Source organism: Mytilus californianus, unplaced genomic scaffold (genome assembly GCF_021869535.1).
Source record: "Mytilus californianus isolate M0D057914Y unplaced genomic scaffold, xbMytCali1.0.p SCAF_1, whole genome shotgun sequence".
NCBI lineage: Eukaryota > Metazoa > Mollusca > Bivalvia > Mytilida > Mytilidae > Mytilus > Mytilus californianus.
Window position 1 is genome coordinate 17,223,067 of NW_026262581.1, and position 26,411 is coordinate 17,249,477.

The 26,411-nt window shown below is 31.7% G+C and overlaps 1 protein-coding gene across 4 annotated transcripts in view; it reads right to left on the bottom strand.

Annotated features, from left to right (window-relative positions):
• The window catches only part of LOC127700213 (cyclin-dependent kinase 17-like), a 91,452-nt gene that overhangs the window by 5,811 nt on the left and 59,230 nt on the right, over window positions 1–26,411 (bottom strand). For all 4 annotated transcript variants that reach the window (XM_052203650.1, XM_052203644.1, XM_052203637.1 and 1 more), the window contains 11 exons: window positions 20,690–20,746; window positions 18,762–18,876; window positions 16,690–16,784; window positions 14,197–14,259; window positions 13,323–13,446; window positions 11,888–11,948; window positions 11,081–11,140; window positions 7,831–8,034; window positions 6,867–6,909; window positions 5,585–5,675; window positions 4,142–4,219 (listed from right to left, as the gene is read on the bottom strand). In XM_052203650.1, the coding sequence (XP_052059610.1) occupies window positions 4,142–4,219; window positions 5,585–5,675; window positions 6,867–6,909; window positions 7,831–8,034; window positions 11,081–11,140; window positions 11,888–11,948; window positions 13,323–13,446; window positions 14,197–14,259; window positions 16,690–16,784; window positions 18,762–18,876; window positions 20,690–20,746 (991 nt within the window). The remainder of the gene's footprint in view (window positions 1–4,141; window positions 4,220–5,584; window positions 5,676–6,866; window positions 6,910–7,830; window positions 8,035–11,080; window positions 11,141–11,887; window positions 11,949–13,322; window positions 13,447–14,196; window positions 14,260–16,689; window positions 16,785–18,761; window positions 18,877–20,689; window positions 20,747–26,411) is intronic.

The window sequence follows — 26,411 nt, forward strand, 5'->3', positions numbered from 1 at the left end:
CAAGCTTGATACAGGTCTGAATTTGGATTGTAATTAAATATATTTGACACATTATAGGTTTCTGACACAGAATAAATGTAGTCAAAAAACTTGAAATTAGTTATATGATTTGAATTTATATTCAATTGAAGATCTTTGCTGTTGTGAAATACACTGTGCTGTTGCACAATATATACCAAGTAAATCTGTTTTCAGACTGTATACAAAGAATTAGCAAAAAAATTGTGACTCCCAATTTTTCTATGGAAAATTGAAATTTCTTAAATCTTGAAGGAAAAAAAAAGTGATACAATTTAAGAGACATCCATACACTTAAACACAAGATATTGTTTGAAAACTAAAAAAATGCTTGTTTTAGACCCTTTTTGGCCCCTAATTCCTGAACGGTTTGGGCAATTACCCGCAAAATGAATCTGAACCTTCTACTTGTGGTATTGAACCTTGTGGTACAATTTTAGAGCAATCAAAATACTTATACACAAGTAATTGTCCTGAAACTACAAAAATGCTTGTTTTTGGCCCCTTTTTAGCCCCTAATTCCTTAACGGTTGGGACAATCACCCCCAAAAACAATCCCAACCTTTCTTTTGTGGTATTAAACCTTTTGATAAAATTTCATAGAGATCCATACACTTAAACTAAAGTTATTGTCCAGAAACCAAATGTCTTCGGACGACGCCGACGACGTGATAGCAATATACAACCGCAAAATTTTTTTGCCGTCTTATAAAAATGTAGTCTTGAGTGGAAGGAAGAGAAGACAAGAATCTAGCTATTTATATTGGGAGAGGGCAAGATAAAAAAGGAGCTTTACTCCTCCACATGGAATATTTATGTATTCACAAACATTGAAGGGAAGGCGAGTAATATGGGTTTCCTCTGAAATTGTGCAGAAGTGCAGGAAAGAATTTCAGACTTTTGAATAATGCTTCTGCGATGCAAAGAATGTGAAATAAATGGGGAATGTGTCCATTGGACACAGATGATGCCCCAGCTTGCATATAACGTTATAAAGGGACATAACTCAAGAACAGTAAAAGTGATGCTACTCAAATTTGTACTTGACCTGTGTTTTGTGGTAATAAGCATTTTGTATAAGTTTCATAACATTTGGTTAAAGCAAACTTAAGTTAGAGAACGGAAACAAAAAATTCAGCAATTTTTCCGTTTGTAAAGGACATAACTCTAGAATGGTAAAAAAGACACCACCAAAATTCAAACTTGAACTGTGTTTTGTGGTAATAAGCATTGTGTATAAGATTCATAACTATTGGTGAAGGCAAACTTAAGTTAGAGAATGGAAACGAAAAATTCAGCAATATTTCCATTTGTTAAGAGGCATAACTCTAGAAAGGTAAAAGTGACGCCACCCAAATTCTGTGTTTTGTGGAACTAAGCATTTTGTATAAGTTTCATAACATTTGGTTGAGGCAAACTTAAGTTAGAGAACGGAAACCAATTTCAGGATGTATAGACGTACGGACGGACAAGGGTAAAACTTAATGCCCCCTCCACTACGGGGGGGGGATAAAAAAAACTCCAGCTGATAAATTTAAGTGACAACTTTGGTGCATACATGTTGGGAGGGAAAATACCAAAGTGGGTTAAATTTTAAGAAGTGTGAACTGGGGAAATGAATTCAGGTTAACTATCGAGTTTCGACCCAGAGCAGATTTCATAGTGTGAACATGGTAATAGTCTGCTCAATTCAAAGATCTCTCCATATACCCTTTAAAATAAATTTTGGCATTCTGTCCTTATTTGGTTCAATCTTATATCTAAGTACTAAACAGTTTAAAGTTCACACATGTTCATGAAATAAAAATATAACCATATAAACATTTTATGAATTTGTTTCAAACTTTAATTTGATACATAAATTTTTCTCCTTTGTTATCAAAATAAAATAAAAGAACAGAGTTCCAATGTCCCCCTGGTTGCACATATTTTATGTATCAAAGGTACAAGGGCAATAACTAAATAAAAAACTTTTTTTTTGGAGCGTTAACGAGGCCATTTTCCATAAATCTAATATTTCCAGGGGGCATAACTCTTTTAAAAAAAGTCGATCGTCCACCATTATAGAACTTGTTCGAGATATTGCTGATACTAACCTGTAGCATAAGTTTTATAAAAATCTGGCAAGAATTGTACCCATGAGATCGCTAACAAGGCCATTTTCCATAAATTTAATATTTCCAAGGGGCATAACTCTTTAGAAATAAATGGGGAATGTGTCCATGGGACACAGATGATGCCCCCGCTTGCATATCATATAAAGTTATAAAGGGACATAACTGAAGAACGGTAAAAGTGACACTACCCAAATTTGTACTTGATCTGTGTTTTGTGGTAATAAGCAATGTGTATAAGATTCATAACATTTGGTGGAGGCAAACTTAAGTTAGAGAAGGGAAACGAAAAATTCAGTAATATTTCCATTTGTAAACAGGCATAACTCTAGATCGGTAAATGTGACACCACCAAAATTCAAACTTGATCTGTAATTTGTGGTAATAAGCATTGTGTATAAGTTTCATAACATTTGGTTGAGGCAAACTAAAGTTATAGAAAGAAAACGAAAAATTCAGCAATTCGTATGTTTATAAAGGGACATAACTCAAGAACGGTAAAAGTGACACCCCCCCATTTTCAAACATTGTCTGTATTATGTGGTAATAAGCACTGTGTATAAGTTTCATAACATTTGGTTGAGGCAAACTAAAGAATGAGAACGGAAACGAAAAATTCAGCAATTTTTCTAAATGTAAAGGGGCATAACTCTAGAACGATTATAGTGACGCCACCAAAATTCAAACTTGATCTGTGTTTTGTGGTAATAAGTATTGTGTATAAGTTTCATAACATTTGGTTGAGGCAAGCTCAAGTTAGAGAATGGAAACCAACTTTGGGATGTACGTCCACCATTATACAACTTGTCCGAGATATTGCTGATATTAACCTATAGTATAAGTTTTATAAAGATCTGGCAAGAATTGTACCTGTGAGAGGGCTAACAAGACCGGATGGGCGGACACACGGACAGACGCCTGGTATTTCCATGTCCCCGCAAAGCATTGCGCGGGGGACAAAAAGTGTCCATTGCTAGAACACCATTCCCTATTCAGTGAACTTGCAATCTGTATCATAACCATAATTTGGCATATATTTCAAAAACTTCACATCACAGTAACATATGTACTAAGTTTTAAGTTCATGTTAAATTTCATGGAAGACTACCTTAAAAATAACATGATATAGGATGAATGAACTGACACACAGGCCAAAAAACATAATGCTCCCTATTATCATATGTGGGGCATGAAAAAAATACACCTTGAATAGACTATTTTCATATTAACAACTTGACTCTGTGGTATACAATTTTTTGGCATGTTACCTACTCTATGGTAGGACAAACTGGTACTCGGTCAAGTAAGAGCAACATAATGAAGTAAAATCAAACTTACAATCGATTCAATTTGGAGAAAAATAAAAAATTGTTTTGTGTTTTCTATACACAACAAAATCACCTGAAAACAGTTAGTTTTTTCCCTACATTGCAGAGATTGTAAGCTTGATTTACCTTCCTTTAATTGCTCTTACTTGACTGAGTACTAGAATGTCCTACCACAGAGAAGTAGAATGTCCTACCACAGAGAAGCTAACGTACTAGAATGTCCTACCACAGAGAAGCCAACGTACTAGAATTTCCTACCACAGAGAAGCTAACATGTCCTACCACAGAGAAGCTAACGTACTAGTATTTCCTACCACAGAGAGGCTAACGTGTCCAAAAAATTATATACTGCAGATTTAAAAATTATTTGATATGAAAAAAGTCTATTGGCTAGGAATAACAACTGAAATACTGAATTATAGTTGACTCAGTAGCATTAGTACAAAATATTTGTTAAGTTAAATGTGATTGATTGTTGACTATGGTTACTTCATGTTTATAGTCACATATTATACTTCAGACAAGAAAGTGACATGTGTGTTACATGTAGCACAACTAATGAATGGTTCCCCATCATGGACCATAGTTCTAAACGATACCAGTTGAAGTAGCCATTTCAATTATCAAGCTGTACTTTAAGTAGATATTGATATGAAAAACATGATCTTATATGAAGCCTACCTGTAGATGATAATGATGAGGATCTCATTCCAGGATCTTTGTGTAATATTATACCAGGTAGTGTAAATATAGATACAGCTGAAATAAATATCATAATGGTTAATATACCATATCATTACATCATTTATTTTGTATTTTTAAAGAAAATAATCAGATTTCAATTTTTTTTTCTAGCAGAGAAACCACAAAGAAATATCAAAATATAATTTCTGTGTTTTCAATAAAAAAAAAATTAAATAATATTTGGTTTTTACATATTGAATAAATTTAGTACTTCCTTTTTCATCAAATCGAGCATATCCTCTCTCAATTGTACATTCAAAGTAATTTAATTATCTTTTTAAAATGTTTTCAAGTGTATCTTTATGTATCCTTCCAGTTTTTATCAACATTTTTATAAATGGCTTATTTCACTCAGTTGAATAAGTTTAATACTTCCTTTTTCAACAAATTGAGGACATCCTTCCTCAATTGTATATTCAAAGAAATTTAATTATCTTTTTAAAATGTTTTCAAGAGTATCTTCATGTATCCTTTCAGTTTTTAACAACATTTTTAAAAATGAATAAAATTCAATCAGTTTAACATTTTTACACATATATATTTTCTATTAAGAAATGACTGCCACAATCAATTTGATACTATAAAATTTTTTTCAAATTAGACTTCTTTTTTTCATTTTTCATTGTCTAGACATTTATTTATCTAGCCACCGACACACAATTGTTCAACCATTGCCACTTTTTAGGGCACTTCTTTTATACCAATTTCATTTGCTATATTTTTTCAAAAAGGTCTGTTTCAAAGCAATGTTAAAACAATTAATTGCATTCAAACAACATTTGAACCTAGTAAACAATCTTTGGCTTTGGTATAGACATCCTGATTGTTGACCTTTGTGATATGCATTGTATGGAAAATGAAAATAACACCTGATAGATTTTTTGCGACCGGAACCCTTTTCTGGATTAACCTTCATCAGGAATACTCAAAGACAAACATTTGAAAGCTGTATAAGAACTAAAAACTAGTGAAGAGCTATATGATCAAAAGGAATAATCAATGAGGTCAAAATCTAAACATAAAGGTTGTTGACCCTTCAAAGTAATATATGGTTGTTCTAAACAGTGGTGGCAGTTGTTTCAAGCAAATATATGTGGTCGATGGTCAGTAAATATACAGGGATATCTATTGGTGGGATTGAAAAATGATTGTATACATCAGTCGATTGAATAATACAGGTGGTTGTTTAGGCAGGTTTCACTGTATGTATATAACTTAAATAGGTATTTTCCGAATATAAACAGATCAATACAGTAGAAGATGTATACTACCTAATATGCACTTGGACACTTGCCAGTGGGACTCAATACCATTCTCAAACTGAATATTTCTCAGTCACACATAATCATGTGATATTTATAAGTTATAACATAAACTTACTGTCTGGTAACCTATGTACACTTGGTCCCAAACTGTTGAAGAAAGGATATTTCATCGCCTCTGCAGCTGAGCACCTTTTGTTAGCTGTATACTGAAAAATATAAAAGTTGTAGGTTTGAGTGCTAAAAAAGAATTTTGCCCAGTCAGGAACCTCACCAGTAGTTTTCTTCAGTAAAACCTCAATGTATTTTGTTTGGCCTTTTGAGAATTTGGTGTTTATGGAAGATCTTTGATAGTTTCTATTAAATTTGTTAACAACTTATCTACTTTAAATTCAGAAAATTATGGCGACGTTTTTATTTATGCGAAAATAATGCGACTCTGTGAGTATCGCAATAATAAGAACTCGCATTCTGATATCTGATCTAAATATATGTACCGGTTTGCAGTTTTTTTCTGCAATCGCAATACTTAATTTCGCATTATTGTCCATTCTTCAAAAATCGCAATAATAAATGCACGCAATAATTTTTGAATTTACAGTATATTGGACACCACTTAAAGTCTGACATATTGTATAGACACTAGTCTTTTTTTGTGTGACATCTGGTTCCAGTCACATTAATGTATACCACTCATCTCCATTGCATATCAATGTACAATTCTTTCATCTCTTCATTCTCATTTTAGAAGCTTGGCATTTAAAGAATTTTTTACAGATGCCATCATACATTGGTTGACGGCTGTGGAAGATTTTTTTTGTCACAGATGATAAAGGATATATATTCCACTTGTCATAGCCTCAATCATGATCACTTAACCTCAATTGTTACAATACTGAGTATGACCTATCACTATTTTTCTTTTCCATATGCAACATGAAGGGTACTACTAGTGAAGCAGAGACAGCATACAGTTTCAGAGAACCTGAGTTTTAGTTTTTGTTAGGGTTAGTATTGCTAAATCTTTTATTGTAAGTGTATTGTTTTGTTGACTGCATTTTGAGTGTTTCAGTTTTTTTCCCTACAGAGAGACTAGAAGCTATATCAAGCTTGTCATTTTGGCTAAAAATCACAATGTAAAAATGGCCATATGGAAATTTGCCTAAACAACACTACTTATGAAAAACAAATATGAACCATGCTATATATATGGTCATTATAGAGATAAAAAGTTAATGGTACAATAAGTGTATTCTTCAGCACAGACATTACAAATACAGTATATGTTATCATATAAATATGACATACATATGTAAAGTAATGTCAGGTTGCTTCCTAAGAATTTTCTATTAAATTGTAGTAATCAAAGCTGTATTGTCTCCTTAGTGCATACAACTTACCAGTAAATGTTTTGATAACAAATCTAAACCATCTCCATCTAATCTGTAATATAACAGATCAAAGAATTTTAATTATAGAATAACTAATCGAAGAATTCAAATAGAGAAAAATATTCAACGAGTGACCAAACAACACATTAATTCACGAATGCGCGTAGCGCATGAGTTAATTATCAGTGTTGTTCGGTCACGAGTTGAATATTTTTCGATATTTGAATTCTTTGATTAGTTATTCTTTTTATTACATTGGCAAATGTTTTTTTTTAATGAAATTAATGAAGAAAATGTAAGGAACTATATCTTTTTTCTACGCATTCACAATTTGTTTTGATCCGACGTTATCGACGTCTTGACAACGCCTATTGTTGTATGACGTCAGAGAGTGAAATAACCACGTTTATTTCACATGTGAAATTATCGGTTTTTATTTGACTGGGAAATCAATGTAATTCATTGCTACCAATGTAATAATGTAGCATATCATGGGGTTTAAGCATCAACTAAATATTGCACTTAGTCAGGAACAAAAAAGACACTATGTGTCCCTGCCACTGAGAGATGGGCAGCATGAAAACTAAACTAATCTAATTAAATGCAACAAATAATAGCAAATATTTTGTTCATGCAATAAAATAGATTAAACTTGTCATTTCTTTCAATATATATTCTATTTGTTCTTTTTCAAATTCTAGTTTCTGAAATATGACTACCATGAGTAATTCTGCGTGATTATATTTTTGAAATATGAATACCTTGAGTAATTCTTCATTATTATAGAGTAATGAAATACCATAGTTTCTGCTGCATTAAAATCAATGTTATTAAGAAATGTACCTGTATCAAATGCCATATTCATAATAATGTAGACTAAAATGAGATGAAATACTTTACAAAAGCTGAGTCACAGAAAATTGCTATGAAAATGTACAAATACAGATTCTTCAGTTAGAAAATCTTAAATTACCTTGGTGCTACATTAATAAGTGGTTCTGGTTTATAGAAAGGAAAGTTATAAGACAAATAGTCCTCATTTTTACTAAGTCCTGGGAACTGATCTTCTGTTGGTGTTCCCAGAATTTTAAATATGTAATGGAGTTCATCCTCTACTGTTGATCCTGGAAACAATGGCCGACCACATGCCATCTCATAAAATATACAACCAACTCCCCTGTAAAAGTATAAAAGATATAGTTTAACTTCTTTTTATAACAGGTTGTTAATAAGTTACTTTTATAAAAATATATATAGATTTTACGATATTTATCCACTCGAGACAGTTAAGCCGAGCATTTTAAATATTTAAAATTTAACTATTGAGTGGATAAATATTGTATTGCATGAGATTTGGCGGTGGAATCTGTTTCTCTGATGATTTTTAGACGATATGCAGACAAAATTAATTCTTTTTTTGGAATGATCTGCAAAAAGATGTGTTCTTTCTATGTGACATCATCAGGCATGGTCGCCTTTTTTCATGAAGTCACAATAGGAATTTCAGAGAAAAGCAAGAAAATTTGACATCCCAATCGAATTTTGACCAATGAAGAACTGAGATCAAACAAACCACACATTGATTAAACCAAAATAATCAACAGGTTAGGAAAAGGATAAATAGGGTAAAAATTAGAGAAATATATATAAAATATAAGGTCAATGTCGAAAATATCAACTTTTTTTCAATGAGGTTCAGAATCTCTGGAAGGCAAAGTTTACTGAGCTCTTTAACAGTTTCCTGCCGATTACAAAAAAGTGGAATTTTTTTGACATTGACCTACTGTTTTTATACTGCAGCTAAAAATGACGATAATTATAGTTATTGTAATGTTAACACAAAAATAAAAAAATTTTTCCATTCTTAAACAAATCACCAAATTGTGAAGAAAAGTGATGTGACATAAAAATCTACATTGCAGGAAATATCACTTTGTTTCTCTATTCAGGAGATAAAGACAATAGGAAGTGATCTAGCTGCAGTATACACAGGTTTGTTTTCAAAGATTTACAGAACTTACTAGAGCAAATCTACAACTACTAAAATAAGTGAATAGGAATTGGTTGCTTAAATTCAATTTAAATAATACAAAATTTTAAAAAAATACTTGTCCATCTCCTTTTATCTTACTTAATTTTTTTTTTTATTAAAGTTAAGATATGCTCTATGAAATCTAGGTTTTTTTTAATAAATATTTTTCAGAAGCCTTATATTTTGCCTATACATGATATATGTAAAACAAAATAAAAACCTTTAAAATATTCAAAAATTGTAAAATATGACAATAGGTTTCTGTTTTCCATGAATATTAAACAATAAATAAATATCTTTTTTCTTACTTCAAAAAGACATGTTATCTTGCAAAATTGAGAAATCTCATCCACATTTAAGAATAGATACAGTGTATATTTTGACATCCTAAACTTTATACCTCCCACTGATTTTTCTCAAGACATTAAGTTTCAAAATTCACCTGTTACTGTAATTTTCAAATGAACTAATTTGTAGTTTGCTTTTAGTATTCACTGATACCTGTAAGTTATTTATTTTCATTCTACATTTATAAGTAAAGATACACTATCACTGTTCCAATAAAATATAAACTGTTAACACAGAGACATGTCTTACCTTTTTGTTATTTTGATAGTAAAATGCTAATGTTGAAATTAAAATAGCAACAAATACTTTTAATATGTAAATTATGCAAAAATTCAAAGACATTGAACCATGACTGAAGGTACAAGACCAAACAATAATTTTTTTGGAAATGAGATGTGCCAACGCTAATAAATATGCATACCAAAAATCATTGAACTAACACTAGTGGTTCCCCAATAACTGATCTAATAACAACCTAATACATGTAAACTGAGCAAAAGTTTCAAAGTCAATAGACCACGACTGAGAGGCCAGGGCAAAACAATCTCCATGGAAATGAAATGTGCCAATGCTTATACAAATGAAAACAAAATGCCATTCATCTACCACTAATGGTTCCCTATAAACTGACCTAATCACAAACTAATACATGTAAACTAAGCAAAAGTTTCAGTCAATAGACCACGACTGAGGGGACAGGGCCAAATAATCTCCATGGAAATGAGATGTGCCAATGCTTATACAACTGCACACCAAATATCATTGATCTACCACTAGTGGTTCCCCATAAACTGACCTAATCACAAACTAATACCGTAATCGGCTTTGTATAGTTCGCACTGGAACATTGTCTGCACCCCCCTTCTCACCACGAGAATTCGTGAAAATGTCTAATGAATATCCGGTAATTTCAAATCGTGTGTGATCCTTTGCGGTATTTTCATGGAAATAGACCACGACTGAGGGGACAGGGCCAAATAATCTCCATGGAAAAGAGATGTGCCAATGCTAATACAACTTCATGCCAAATATCATTGACCTTCCACTAGTGGTTCCCCACAAATAAACCTAATCACAAACTAATACATCGTTGACGCTACCAACGCTGAAAACAGCACAGTCATGTCTAGCTTTTTGACTCTGTCATGGCAATGCAATAAAACTACAGTCAAACATGTGTAAAGTGAACTCTCATGTGTAACGTGAATCCTGTGTACTGCAAAACACTGACCAATCAAATGCAAAACTACAGTGTGTAAAGTGAATCCTGTGTACTGCAAATCACTGACCAATCAAATGCAAAACTACAGTGTGTAAAGTGAACCCTGTGTACTGCAAAACACTGACCAATCAAATGCAAAACTACAGTGTGTAAAGTGAACCCTATGTACTGCAAAACACTGACCAATCAAATGCAAAACTACAGTGTGTAAAGTGAATCTTGTGTACTGCAAAACACTGACCAATCAAATGCAAAACTAGTGTGTGTAAAGTGAACCCTGTGTACTGCAAATCACTGACCAATCAAATGCAAAACTACAGTGTGTAAAGTGAACTCTGTGTACTGCAAAACACTGACCAATCAAATGCAAAACTACAATGTGTAAAGTGAACCCTGTGTACAGCAAAATACTGACAAAAAAATATATATAACTAGTGAAAAATGTCTATAGTTAAACCTGTGTACAGCAAAATACTCTCCAATCAAATACAAAACTACAGTGAAACATATGTAAAACGAAAACTGTAAAGCAAAATACTGTCCAATCCAAAGCAAATCTTCTTGTCCGAAGGTATTTTCTTTAGACTAGTTCCACTAAATAAGACGGTAAATCAAACTTACCACATATCAATTGGAGTAGAATACTCTGTTGAACCTAATAAAACATCTGGTGGTCGGTACCTAAAATAATAACTTCATTATAAACATTGTTCAAGCCCTGTCAGGAAAATTATTTCCCTTTACTCATGTTCATACTGTTTTTTTAAAGATTTTTTCCCAAGAAGCCAAGTAGGCACTCTGTCAAAAGATGTTAATTTTTAGTATGAAAATATGTCATACCGTATGTTTAATTTTGTGACACAACTAGTTTGAATTGAATTGGAACTTATATTTTTTTCTTTCTATATATAGAGTGCCTGCTTATTTTAAAGACAATATCTTAACCTCTAAACCATAATTTCTGGTTGGAATTGTTGAATCTATATGTACCACATTTATATTTGTATCTCTTTATAGATAAACAGGTCTTTGTTTATAAGAATAATTTTGAAATATGAAGTAGCAGAAATAGCAGTACTTGTTGTGTGAATTGAATGAGATTATAGCAGAAAATAAATTTTAGAACTAAATCTAATGGAAAAGAAGGGATGGGTGTACTAATTCATGAAACAAAATCCCTATATGCATTCAAAAGGGAAAAATGCTTTTATTGCCGTTCTTCATTTTAAAAGCACATAAAGGCCTCAAACAAAAAGCAAAAGCTCACACCTCACTCAGAGTTCATTGCAACCTCTAGCTCTAGTTGAAAATAATTCTTTGTTACTTACTTAAGAAAGTTTTTATTATGTAAGATGAATACTTGGTGATTAACGTATGGTGTTTCTTGACTATAAAGGTTACAAAGCAAATATGGTAAAAACAACTCACCATAATGTGACGACTTCATTGGAATATGTTTTAGTAGGTATTGACTTGGCACGGGCTAAACCTGAAATAGAAGTAGATAAACTTACTTTAGTTAGTTTTCTCGTTTGAATTGTTTTACATTTGTCTTTTCTGGGCCTTTTATAGCTGACTAGGCGGTATGAGCTTTGCTCATTGTTGAAGGCTGTACGGTGACCTATAGCTGTTAATTTCTGTGTCATTTGGTCTCTTGTGAAGAGTTGTCTCATTTGCAATCATACCACATCCTCTTTTTTATATTTACTATTCAAATTTAATTTTCATGATTTCTTATACTCTTATAACACTCATCTTATACATGCTGAGTATATGCTAAAAATGTATCTGATTTACCCATGTAAAACTTCCTGTTCATTTCTATTTTAAGCAGACCTTGAACACATTTTCAAATTTTTGAGTCCCATCCAAGTTTTTACATTGTTTATAAAATATGAAATTATGAATGTCGATTGTTTTCTGACAAATATTCCAGTAATATTAATTGCTGTTATTCATTAAGCAAATAATAATCAGTTAATCAGTTACTGTTGAGTAAAATATATTTGTCCTTTTGACTTCTATAGGATCTTAACTCACTTTATATGTACTAAGTACTGTTAGTTTTAGACTATTGTATCCCAATCCAAAAAGGGTCAATAGTATAGAGTCACAACCATGTATCAGACTCGGACTTCTCTTGAACTGAATTGTAATGTGCGTATTGTTATGCGTTTACTTTTCTACATTGGCTAGAGGTATAGGGGGAGGGTTGAGATCTCATAAACATGTTTAACCCCGCCGCATTTTTGCGCCTGTCCCAAGTCAGGAGCCTCTAGCCTTTGTTAGTCTTGTATTATTTTTAATTTTAGTTTCTTGTGTACAATTTGGAGATTAGTATGGCGTTCATTATCACTGAACTAGTATATATATTTGTTTAGGGGCCAGCTGAAGGACGCCTCCGGATGTGGGAATTTCTCGCTGCATTGAAGACCTGTTGGTGATCTTCTGCTGTTGTCTGTTCTATGGTCGGGTTGTTGTCTCTTTGACACATTCCCCATTTCCATTCTCAATTTTATCTAAATACTGAGAGTTTTCTACATGATTCCAAAAGTATGCTTTAAGCAAAACTTTTATATAATTTACCTCATTGATTTTTCATAAGTAACAATTGTTGCGGATTGAGGAGAAATCATTTTTTCATGGATATTCAATTTCGTGGTTTTGCCAAAGCCTGCATACAAGCCTATAGAAACTTGTACTTTGTTGAATATTTAAATTCTTGGTTCACCTATACCCACGAAATCCACAAAAAATTGATATCCTATGAATAAAATGAATTCACAGTAAATAATAAAATAAAAATGTTTAATATTCACATACTGGAAACTAATGAAATATTAACTATAGCAATAATACTAACCAAAATCAGCTAATTTAAGTTCTCCTCTTTCATTAATTAGAAGATTTTGTGGTTTAAGATCTCTATGTAGCACTTGTTTTTTATGGCAATAGGCAAGGCCTCGTAGTAATTGGAATAAAAACAACTGAAAAAAGAAGAATAAATAATAAATAAAAACAAACATTTATTGTATTTATATTAGTATAAAAAATTAAAAGCTCATCCATAAATTTTTTAAAACTAGAGATTTGTTGCCATAAAATTTTTAATGTCTTCAGTACATAATGACCTCTGTATTAATGTCATTTTCTACCATAACATTGACAGTATATGATTAGTTGAGTAGAGCTTAGTTTTGTTTTGACCAAAGCACTTCATAAGCTTTTCCCTGCACAGATCAACATAAATATCCTATTGATGAAGACAGGCATATTGTGGTCTCTTGTTATCTTGTCATATCAATGTATCTAAAAGATACCAGAGGAACCAACAAATACCAAATTTATGTTAGAATGGTATATTTTTTTATAGTCAATAGATATAAGAAGATGTGGTATGAGTGCCAATGAGACAACTCTCCATCCAAGTCACAATTTGTAAAAGTAAACCCTAATAGGTTAAAGTACGGCCTTCAACACAGAGCCTTAGCTCACACCGAACAGCAGGCTTTAAAGGGTCCCAAAAATGACTAGCGTAAAACCAACGGTCTAATCTATATAAAATCTGAGAAACAAGACACACTTATGAACCACACCAACAAACGACAACCACTGAACATCAGGCTCCTGACCTAGGTCTGGAAGCTGATGGTTATTTTGTTTTGTTTTGTTTTGTTTTGGGTATTTGGTTTTGTTGTTTTATTAACTTGATGTGAACTATCTAGTTAATTTCCTACCTTTACATTATTCATACTCATTATATTACCACAGTCATCCATATACTGTTTGAGATCACGATCCTACAAATACAATACATATCGTATAAAATCATATTACCACAGTCATCCATATACTGTTTGAGATCACGATCCTACAAATACAATACATATGGTATAAAATCATATTACCACAGTCATCCATATACTGTTTGAGATCACGATCCTACAAATACAATACATATGGTATAAAATCATATTACCACAGTCATCCATATACTGTTTGAGATCACGATCCTACAAATACAATACATATGGTATAAAATCATATTACCACAGTCATCCATATACTGTTTGAGATCACGATCCTACAAATACAATACATATGGTATAAAATCATATTACCACAGTCATCCATATACTGTTTGAGATCACGATCCTACAAATACAATACATATGGTATAAAATCATATTACCACAGTCATCCATATACTGTTTGAGATCACGATCCTACAAATACAATACATATCGTATAAAATCATATTACCACAGTCATTCATATACTGTTTGAGATCACGATCCTACAAATACAATACATATCGTATAAAATCATATTACCACAGTCATCCATATACTGTTTGAGATCACGATCCTACAAATACAATACATATCGTATAAAATCATATTACCACAGTCATCCATATACTGTTTGAGATCACGATCCTACAAATACAATACATATGGTATAAAATCATATTACCACAGTCATCCATATACTGTTTGAGATCACGATCCTACAAATACAATACATATGGTATAAAATCATATTACCGCAGTCATCCATATACTGTTTGAGATCACGATCCTACAAATACAATACATATCGTATAAAATCATATTACCACAGTCATCCATATACTGTTTGAGATCACGATCCTACAAATACAATACATATCGTATAAAATCATATTACCACAGTCATCCATATACTGTTTGAGATCACGATCCTACAAATACAATACAAATCGTATAAAATCATATTACCACAGTCATCCATATACTGTTTGAGATCACGATCCTACAAATACAATACATATCGTATAAAATCATATTACCACAGTCATCCATATACTGTTTGAGATCATGATCCTACAAATACAATACATATCGTATAAAAGGTATACATGTCAAAATTTATTCATACCTGCCATCTTTTCGAAATCTCCATGGGGGATTTTAAGCACATGAGGACCTTATGCACCACTTATATTGTCATAAGTGTTTTTAATCTACTATTATATTGTTTCAATGAGTATGTATGTGCTTAAGTACCCTTTTAACTCATTTGAATGCTGTTTTGAGGTATTCAGTTTACATAATAAAGAATCTTAAAATTCAGGTCAAAACTATTCTCTCATGGGGGATATCCCCCATAAACTGGGATAGTTGGCAGGTCTGTATAATATTGCACCAATAAAGTTTAACTAATACACTCTTAATTTTTTTATGATTTATTTAGCACCCCTGTTAATAATTTTACCAAAAGCAAATAAAATTGACTTCCATAAAAATGAAATTGAATAACTCAGAATGTGTGTAAATATGAGTTTTAAAGAAAGTTTACAAAACATTTCACAAAGTGTTGCTTCAAAAAAGCACAGCTGCTATTGTAATGCCACTTTGTAAAGAAAGTCACTATTTTTGTTGGATCAAGGAGAATTGACACCATGTAAAATGTTACCATGTATGCTTTAATCTATTGTATGTTTTTACTTGTTTAAAATTTCATAGAATTCATGTTTTGTATTTTTAAGTTTCTTATTATAGTTTATCAACTGTGAAATGGAACATTCATATCAACCAAAGAGGTTTTGGAAGTTTCTGTGTCAGACATACATTAATATTTGAAATTGATGAAAAAAACAAGAATGTGTCCATAGTACACAGATGCCCCACTCGCACTATCATATTCTATGTTCAGTGGACCGTGAAATTGGGGTCAAAACTCTAATTTGGCATTAAAATGAGAAAGATCATATCATAGGGAACATGTTTACTAAGTTTCAAGTTGATTGGACTTCAACTTCATCAAAAACTACCTTGACCAAAAACTTTTAAACTGAAAAACTTTAACCTGAAGTGGGACAGACGGAGGGACATCAGACGAACGAAGGGACGAATGGATGCACAGACCGACAAACATAATGCCCATAAATGGGACATAAAAAAGTATGTATCCCATGCTATCTAATAACAGCCTTTAATTTTGACATCACAATATTGCATTATTAATATGGTAATATTAAACATCGACAAAAAATTCACTTAGAAGAAAATAGAAAGTATGTATCTTATCAAATGAATCTTCAAAAAATATTTTGGGAACATATTAACAAGTAATGGCATAATATCTTCTTCCACTGTGTGATGGAGTTGGTGTGCATTTATATTTCCAATTGGTTTTGGTTACAATAATACAAACTAAATACTAATAGCATCATCTTTTGAACTTACCAAATATTCAAAGACTAGAGTGAGAGACTTTTCTGTATGAATGATGTCATGGAGAGTGACTATATTTGCATGCTTCAGATCCCTGAGTAATGAGACTGAAAAAAATAAACAAACAATAACAGTAAAGCATAACAATTTTCAATACATTGACTAAACTTTATGTTTAATGACCCACTTATATTGGTTAATTAAAGAGTCTTAGTAAAGAATACCCCATGCCATGGTAATGCCCACTTATTCTAAAATTTCACTTCATTTCTAGTAACAGTCCTAAATCCATGCACAAGAAAGTGAAAATTTCATATCTTCTCTCAATTATAAAATAGTTAAAAAGGACTATAAATCTGTCATTTCATACTGATGAGGCGACTGATAATATTACTTAACAAACAGATGTTTAAAACACAAAATTGTTAACTTTAAAAGTTTTAGGAAAATGCACAGGCAAATGTGGGGTTGACCCCCCTCCCCCTCTTTTTTTTGCGTTTAATTCTTATTTTGGAAACATTCTTTGATGTTGTTTATCCTGACTTTCAAGATTTATTTGAAAACCTAATTATTTTTAAATATGGTTTTTAAAAATATTCTAATCTTGCAATTTATTGAAAAAATCAAATTTTGTAAAAAAAAATCAAAATCACATATAATGAAAAAAAAAGATATATTTCTTGATTGGTATTTTGTATTTCATTGTATCCCTTCTTGCAACAATTGTCACCTATAGATTGAGAAAGAAACCATGTGGTATCTGTGAACTAACATAATATAATTGATGTGACAGTTTAATTTGAAAATATGGTGTTTTCTAAGTGGTGCAGGAGATAAGTTCACTTTTTATTCAACATCATTTTGATGCAAATTCTTGGGCTTAGTTGTAAAACTGGTAAGTGTGATCTTGACCTTGGTTGTACAGAGCTAAAGGTGTAATACCACCATTAATTTTCCCCTATTAGTCTTTGTTAAATTTGCACTTTTCAAAAAATTGTGCAGAATTTATCTTTGTTTCAAATAAAGAAATACTAGGCATGAGTAAAGTTTTATCCTGTTCAGTACTATAGAAAAAATTTCACATAACATTTCATTGCATATAAGAAAATAACCATCACTGGAAGTTAACCAATCAAATTTTCTTACTTTTTTAACCTGTGTACAAGCTTTAGTAACCATGTAACCTCAAGTTTCCAAAATATTCTATAGAAACCCAAAATAAAAATATAATGGTGCTTTGAAATACCCAAGATATATGTTTATGACCCAGAAATGTTTTACTGCAATGAAATGTAGGATTAATTACCTACAACTGTCAAATTCAAGGGAATATTTTTTTCGACCTATTTTCGTATGCAACAGGATGTGACATACTATGATTTGGTGGTATTACACCTAAAACCAATTGGGATATCTCTACCTTTATATGTTACCTTCTATACAAGTTTTGTTACAATACCATGAAGGGTCCTGAAGTTATCATCAGGAAACCCATTTTCTGAACTAATTTCATTGATTTCAAATCAAAATGGAACTTCTATCATTATATGTGACCAGATATGCAAGTATTGTTCCAATACCATGTAAGCTTCTGTGACTATTATCTGGAAATCCCTTTTCAGCACTAATTCCAGACTAAAGGTTTTTGCTTTAACTGTGCCTTTGGAAGCAATGATCTCAAAATCAATAGGCATTTTTCTCTCATTATATGTGACCATTTACAGATGTTTCATTACAATCCCATGTAAGGTTCTAAGAGTTATATCCTGAAATTCCTTTTCTGCACTAATTTTTTGGTCTATTAGTATTTCAGCAACTATTACCTTGACCTTAGGTGTTGTAACAATTTCTTTTTATAAAATCAAAATAAAATAACTTTCTTTTATCTAATCAAATGTTCTGGAAATTATGTACTACTAAAAAATTATTCCTCTTAAAATGAAGATTTGGTTAATATCAGTCAAACTGACTGGTTCCTTTTCAAGTTTTGTCTCCTGTATACCTGCCTTTCACTATGATTCTTTTAATGCCAAGATATCTCACCCTTACATGATATTACTTTTAAACTGGGATCAAACTTTTACCTTCTCTAATGGCTGTACATGGTGCTCCTTCTTCATGTTCTAGTCGTATTTCTTTCAGAGCTACAAGATTGTCTGTTAGTCGACTCTTACCCTTGAACACAGTAGCATATGTTCCCTGGAAAAATAATTTCATAACTTTAATATTTGACTTTTAAAACTGTTTTCTTTTATCAACATGATCAAAGGAACTTGATTTGACCAACTCTATAAAAGATATGTTATCTTTTCTTAGGACATTAACAGTAATTGTTTTAAATATCTGCACTTTTGTATTTTACATTTCTATTGATGTTTGGGGTGTTACATATAAAACTGCATGATTGGGTAACAGAAATAAGTCTCCTTACAACTGATCTAGCTCTGCTGTCCAGTACCTTTTAGGAATTCATCTTTTCAGAATTGAAAGCATTCTGGATGATGTTTTTAAAAGTACACCAAAACATTCTGATTGGCTAACAATGTCCCAAACAATGGAAACTGAACCAATGGCTTTACTATATTTTTATTTTGAAGTACAAACAATAAAATTACTCATAGTCCTTTAGATTTTGAAAAGGCTAATTGCATACTAAGAATTGTATGTACATAGGTTAACCAGAACAAAAGAATGAAACAAATGGCTAATTATATACTTAGAATAATATGTACAAAGGTTAACCAGAACAAAAGAATGAAACAAATGGCTAATTGTATATTTAGAATAATATGCACAAAGCTTAACCAGAACAAAATAATGAAACAAATGCTATATTTGTTTACCAGTTTACAGAACAATCAATTATTGAAAACAAGCGTCTAAAACAGTTATACTTAGAAGGCCATACATAATGATTATGGAGTTCTCTTGTATCAGTCGGAGTCTCACTTCATTATCTTTCAATAATCATCATTAATCCAAAACTAATCTTTAGAATTCTGATTAGATTTAGTTCTTATATATTTTCCCAGTTATAACATCTGTCCAACAGCAAGAGATTTATACCAAACAAGTAACAAACAATTTAATTTACGCAAAATTTCAAAAAATAATTATTTTCCTTAACACTTAAAATATAAAAAAAACAGCTTAATAGTTAAACACACTGATTGAAAAACAGATTTTGACCTTGTCATTACTTGTTTATTTCCTGAAAATAATGTAAACAAAAACTCAAGGCTCCTTAGACCCAATATTGCCCAGCTGAAGAAAATATATTATTACATAAACTGTTAACACAGATTTATGTCTCACTTTTTTGTTATTTTGATAGTAAAATGCAAATGTTGAAATTAAAATAGCAATACTTTAACATGTAAGTTATGCAAAATATTCAAAGTCAATGAACCATGACTGAAGGTACAGGGCCAAACAATCTCCTTGGGAATGAGAAATAAGAATGTTTATTTCACTTGTAAAGTCACTGAAAAAAAAGCAGGAAATCCTCATATAAAGTCTAGGCTGTGACTACCATCAACTATCTGTTTTACATTTATCATTTCAGGCCTTTTATAGCTTGCTATGCCGTATGGGTTTGGCTCATTGTTGAAGCACTTTAAGACATATCTTCTATAATGTTCATCTGAAGACATGATCATGTAAGGAAATGTAACCAAAATTATCAGAAAATTAGATTTTTTGGCAAAAACGTTGTTGGAGGCATATTTTAATCCTAATTTAAGATCAGTAAACACTGTCTTTGCACTTCACTCACATTGTTTTTATCTTTATCATATTTTCAAGGTAATTTGAATGTATTTCAATCGTGTCTTTTATTATAAAAACCTGATCAAAAACAATTAAGAATCTTTTTTAAACCCTACAACTATTTCCTCTGTTAAATCTACAGGATTTGACTATTTTTGCCAGTCAGCAAGTTATTACCAAGAACTTTGTGATAATAAATGAGTTTGTTGTCTCATAAACATGTATTAATCTAAAGTAAGCATACCTCTCCTAATTTGTCTAATTTCGTGTAGGATTCTATCTTTCCAAATCCAATTTCAGACTGCAAATAGAAAATAGTTTTATGGTCATGTTCATTTCATCCACAAGAAAATAACAACATTATTATTACATGTGTTTCCTATAATTGCTTTTTTAGTGAAAAAGTAGCACCAAAAAACAAAATTGGGAAAATACGCAAATTGAAGAAGGACAATAATTATGCTCTATTTCAAATAAATAAAATAAACCTTTTGTTATGTAATGAGAATAAAGTATCTGTTAGATGAAAGGTAATTATTCATGGGTGCAGTGATCAATGTTAATTGGTGATTTACAAAACTAATGAACTCAAAAATTGGATTCATTTCTCTTATGTATGAATATAAAATTTTGAGATATTTCTTTGTAATTAGAAATTTGTGTTGTATCATTAATCATTAACACTTTATTAAGTTTATTTGTTTTTCTAATTAATATCATCACTTCTAGTTTGTATGAGAATTGTTTACGATTAATAATTGTCTTTTGTTCTGTATATGCAAATGTCTATGGTTTTTATTTTGTACCATTAATTGTCTATTTTTAGGTTGTCTTATCCTAAATGTGTCCTAAATTGTTTTCTTGTAGCTCAGTTGTTTCTATTACCTTGCTTACATAGAAGTATTCTATTATCTCTCGTAAACATTTGCATTAACAATATAACACAGGAAAGAGTTACACGAGGAGGAAGTTTAACACCCAAGGGTAAGATTTCCTGTTTCATGCAAGACTAGTGCAACAAGGTCAGTAATGTAAGACCCTGTTTACAGTTGTATGAAATTGAACTGATCTTTATTTGAATCAATTTTAAAAAAGACCAGTCCATGTTAGTATTTGTACAAACATCGATCTTTTCAGATCCAGTACTTTTACACTGCATCATAAAAAGAACAAGTCTGACTAAATTACCTCACCTATCGTAAACAAACAATGGTAAAAATAAAATGTGATAATGTAATGTATTTCATGCAGAAATCACACACTGCAAAAAAGGTGGTGGAAATAGTTGAGTCATTGGAATTACTTGTGCAGTTATTAATATTATGAAATCACATGTCAAAAGTCATTAAATAAAGATCCTGGGTCTACACTAGTCATAAAACTTTATACTCAGTACTAAGAGTACAAACCTTGTGTTCAAAACACCAAATCCAGAATTTTGATTGGTTGAATTCTGAGTCTGAGTACAATAATCATACTCCAAAATTTTATGACCACAAGGCCTGGAGGTGGACTTATTTAGTCCAATTGAAGATCTATCTTTCTTTAATTGATCTCAGGAAAAAATCGAACTTTATTTTAATCGATCTCACGAAAAATTATCTTTTTTTGCTAATGTAAACAGGGTATTGGGAAATCCTACCAGATGGTACTGTTAAGTAGGATATTTTTCGTGGAATTTAAACCAAACAAAATCATGAGGGTTTATATTCACATTTTGTTTTTACACTATCTGAGATTCTATCAGCATTTAATTTTTTTTCCATATGAAAATTTTCAAATATTATTGCAGAAAAGAACTTATGTATGCTATCTCACCAAGTAGTTTGAATGAAATATGTCCACAATCACGAAAGATACTTATAACAGTAGAGTGAAAAATAATTATCAGTGTTCATGACAATAATTTTCACAGTAAATATAATAAAAATCAAAAGTCATGTGACATAAAAAAAGATGATGATGATGGATGGCTGCTTAACGTCCAGCAGCTTATTGAATATTCAGGAAGAGCACATGTTAATGTATTATGAATATTTACCCTGCTTTGTACTAGACTGACACTCTGAGCTGGATTTGTAACATGCTAGTTCACAAGGTAACAGTCCGCAGGAAGACATGTCACCTTTCCCCGGGCACATTATTCTGACTCCAAGCTGACCAGTCTTTGCTCTTACTCCTTAATGCCACACACTTAGTGAGGAAGCAGAAAATTCCAATTTTAAAGACTTTGGTTTGACCCGACTGGGTCCAAAAAAAAAAAAAAGACAGCAAGAAAAATAAATTGCTTCGCCGAGCGCAGCTGGATACGACTGCAGAGGTCCAACCCTGAACAGTTGGGGCAAAAATGGACACAATATTCGCACTTTATATACAGGTCTGAATTTGGATTGTAATTAAATATTTGACACAGAATAACTGTAGTCAAAGAACTTAGAACTGATTATATGATTTGAATTTATATTCAATTTTTTGCTTTTGTGCAATACACTATGCTGTTGCAAATTGCCCCCCCCCCCCCCCTTTTTTTTGCTTTTGTGCAATACACTATGCTGTTGCGAATTGAGCCCCCCCCTTTTTTTCGCAAAAAAAAAAAATATTTGAAGAAATTTTCTTCTTTTAATTTCTGAAATCTGAAATGAGAAAAAATTGCCCCCCACCCCCCAATTTTTTTTCACCTCCCTCCCATTTTTCCAAAAAAAAAAAAATTCTTTCCCACAAGATATGGTCATAATCTCAATTCAAATTTCAAATGGAGCTTGCAACCATAATTACCCATTTAAATACATCATAAAAGTCTTAAAATAGAAAATGACATACATAATCATGGCTAAAATTAATATTCCTTAATCAGCATTTTTAAATAGTAACTTCTAAAAATAAATTGACAGCTAATCACCTCAAGACAATACAACATTTCTTTATACATAATTTAAAAGCAGTGTAAGGGAGGTAATCCAAACATAACATTGTACTTTTTTAATTGTCCATTAAACAGGAAACCCTTGTTTTTCCCCCTTTTTTGCCCCTAATTCCTAAACGATTTGAGCCATAACCCCCCAAAGCCAATCCTAACCATCCCTTTGTGGTATGGAAACTTGTGGTATAATTTCAGAGAGATCCATACACCGTTCCACAAGTTATTGTCTGGAAACTAGAAAAATGCTTATTTGGGCCCCTTTTTTGCCCCTAATTCCTAAACTGTTAGGACTATAACCCCCAAAATCAATCCCAACCTACCATTTGTGGTTATAAACCTTGTGTTTAAATTTCATAGATTTCTATTTACATTTTATTGTCCGGAAAAAAATGTCTTCGGACGACGCTGACGACGACAACATGATACCAATATGTAACGACCGCGGTCGTATAAAAAAACCCCAACTTTTTCAGTACTATAGTGACAAAAAGTACACTGATAAACATTTGTTTCAATACTTTAGAATATAAAAGCTGACATGCAGAATATGTATGTATAACTATTGCCATGCTAAATATTTAATACATTCCCTAAAAGCAATTTCTACCAACAGTCTTCAACTTGAATCATTTTAATATCTGAAACCCTTAAGCTATACAGATAAAAACTTCCATCTGTTTTTCATTTAGCATCAAAACATAATAAATTTGTTAATCTTGTCTTATTTTAAAAACACCATCAAGTCATCAACAGCATTTATCTCTCAAACTAACCACTTTAAAAGATAACCTCTGAATGGAGTTAAATTACATGACTTCCTGTTTGCTTTGGTTCTGCCTTTCTACAAGTCTGTTCTCAATTATATAACAACACCACACATTTTATTATTTGGCAATCTTTCCTATAGATTTTAATTTAGCCTGTCCCAATTTTCTCCCATCTCCTGCATAAAATGCAGTTATTTCAATCAATTTTCATGATGATAATCATTTATAGACACTTATGAATGAACTGAACACAGGATTGACTAGGATGTACAAATGATGTACAGATTCAATGAAAAGACATAACATTGCAAACCAATATAAAAATTTTATTGTGGAAATAATGCATTCTTTGGGGGTCACATTTTTCGACTGAACTAAACTAAATGATAGTCTGAAATAAAACTTTCAATACAGTTGTCTTTGCCAAATTTAATCAATATTGGCCAAAAATATTTCAGAGAAAAAAGATGAAAACGTGATTTAATTCTAATGTATGCCACCCAAACAACATGTGCTAAGTCTGACCCAACCATCATTCCTATAAAATTTGAAAATATTTTAACTTGTACTTTGTTACTAACTACCAATGCTATATCCATGTTTTTATATGCATATTCAGGATGAGAACATGTTAATGTAAAATGAATATTAACCCTACTTTGTACTAGACTAACATTTAGAGTCGTATGTTTTAACGTGCTAGTTCACAAGATAACAGTCTGCAAGAAGACACGTCACACTACCCAGACACATTAGTGTGGGTCTCATTGGGGTCTAAGCGTGACGCGGGATTGCTGATTTTTTGTAAGCGTGACACGTGAAAGTCAAATTATTGTGCCGTGAAAACGGGAAATGAAGTCTAGCGGGACACAGGAAATTACAAAAAAATGAGAATTGCTTACGTACATAGTGTAAGCAGGATACGGGAATCTGACAAAACAATAAGCAGGATCTGGGATCTGAACACCCCAATGATACCCCCATTAGTCTGACTCTGAGCCAACCAGTCTTTACTCTTACTCATTAATGCTGGGTGCTAAGCAGAGAAGCAGCAAATACTAATGTTATTGATAGATGGATGTCAAGTGATGACAACATGTCACAGTGATAATGAGCAAATAAAGTATATATTGCTTATTACCTAGTGATCCATGAGATTGTTGTTTCATGTAAATATCCTCTATGGAACTATTTTATATAAACAGCATTCTAAAATATTTGATTACTTCCCAACAGTTTAAAAATAAAGAACAATTCCTGAATTACATAATCTAAATTTAAAATAAATTGTAAACATAAATGATAACACATGCAGCATCTTCCCGCGTGCACTTGTGAGCATCCTTTACCTTTGTGAATCTAAATAAAACATCTTAAAGTCATGCCTTGATAGGGTGACCTTGACAAAGTAGGATCATGGTCTTCATCATTTTATTTTTATGATTCAGAGACCTTGATGGGTGCAATTATACATAGTTTGAAAAATTAAGAAAACTACTTGACAATTAATTTTAGAATTATGTTGTAAGAAAAATATCCCCTTTGAATTATTCTATGTGATTAAGTTCCCTGAATTTCACTTAAGATCTAAAGCACATTCCAAGAAAATCACAATAGTGTGTGAGCTATTCCTCGATAACTCATATTGAAATAGAAGTTCCATCATAATATAAGTTGAAATTGAAAGAAATATTCTGTAATATCATTTCCACTGGCCTTATGGAATAAGGGGTATAGAATATTTGTTTCAACTGGAACATGTATTATGGCCTGACTCCTGCTTTTGAATTAAAGGAGATATATTTACAACAAAATGTGGAAGCAGTAAGTAGATTAGCACCATTTGGCTTACCAACATTTAAATTTGGTAACAAATATCGAGAAGATAAGATTTGTAATCGCTGAGAAAAATGCAACAAATTTTGTTGACATATGAATCTATGTACAGAACTTACATGTATCTTACAAACAAGAAGAGAAGTGATATATCTGAAAAAGTACCACCCTATACAGCTAACCAATACGAAGTTCAGTACCAAAAATCAAACTAGTTGCTGAGAATAATTTGACAATTTTTTTTATCTCAGAGGACACGACCAATCAATGTGACAAGAATATAAATATATTTCTCTAATTCTTCGTCAATTTATCCCTTTCTGCACCCATTGTATAAAAAAAATTTAATCAACGTGTGGTTCGTTTGATCTCAGTTCTTCATTGGTTTAAATCCGATTATGACGTCAAATTTTCTTGCTTTCCTCTGAATTTCCTATTGTGAC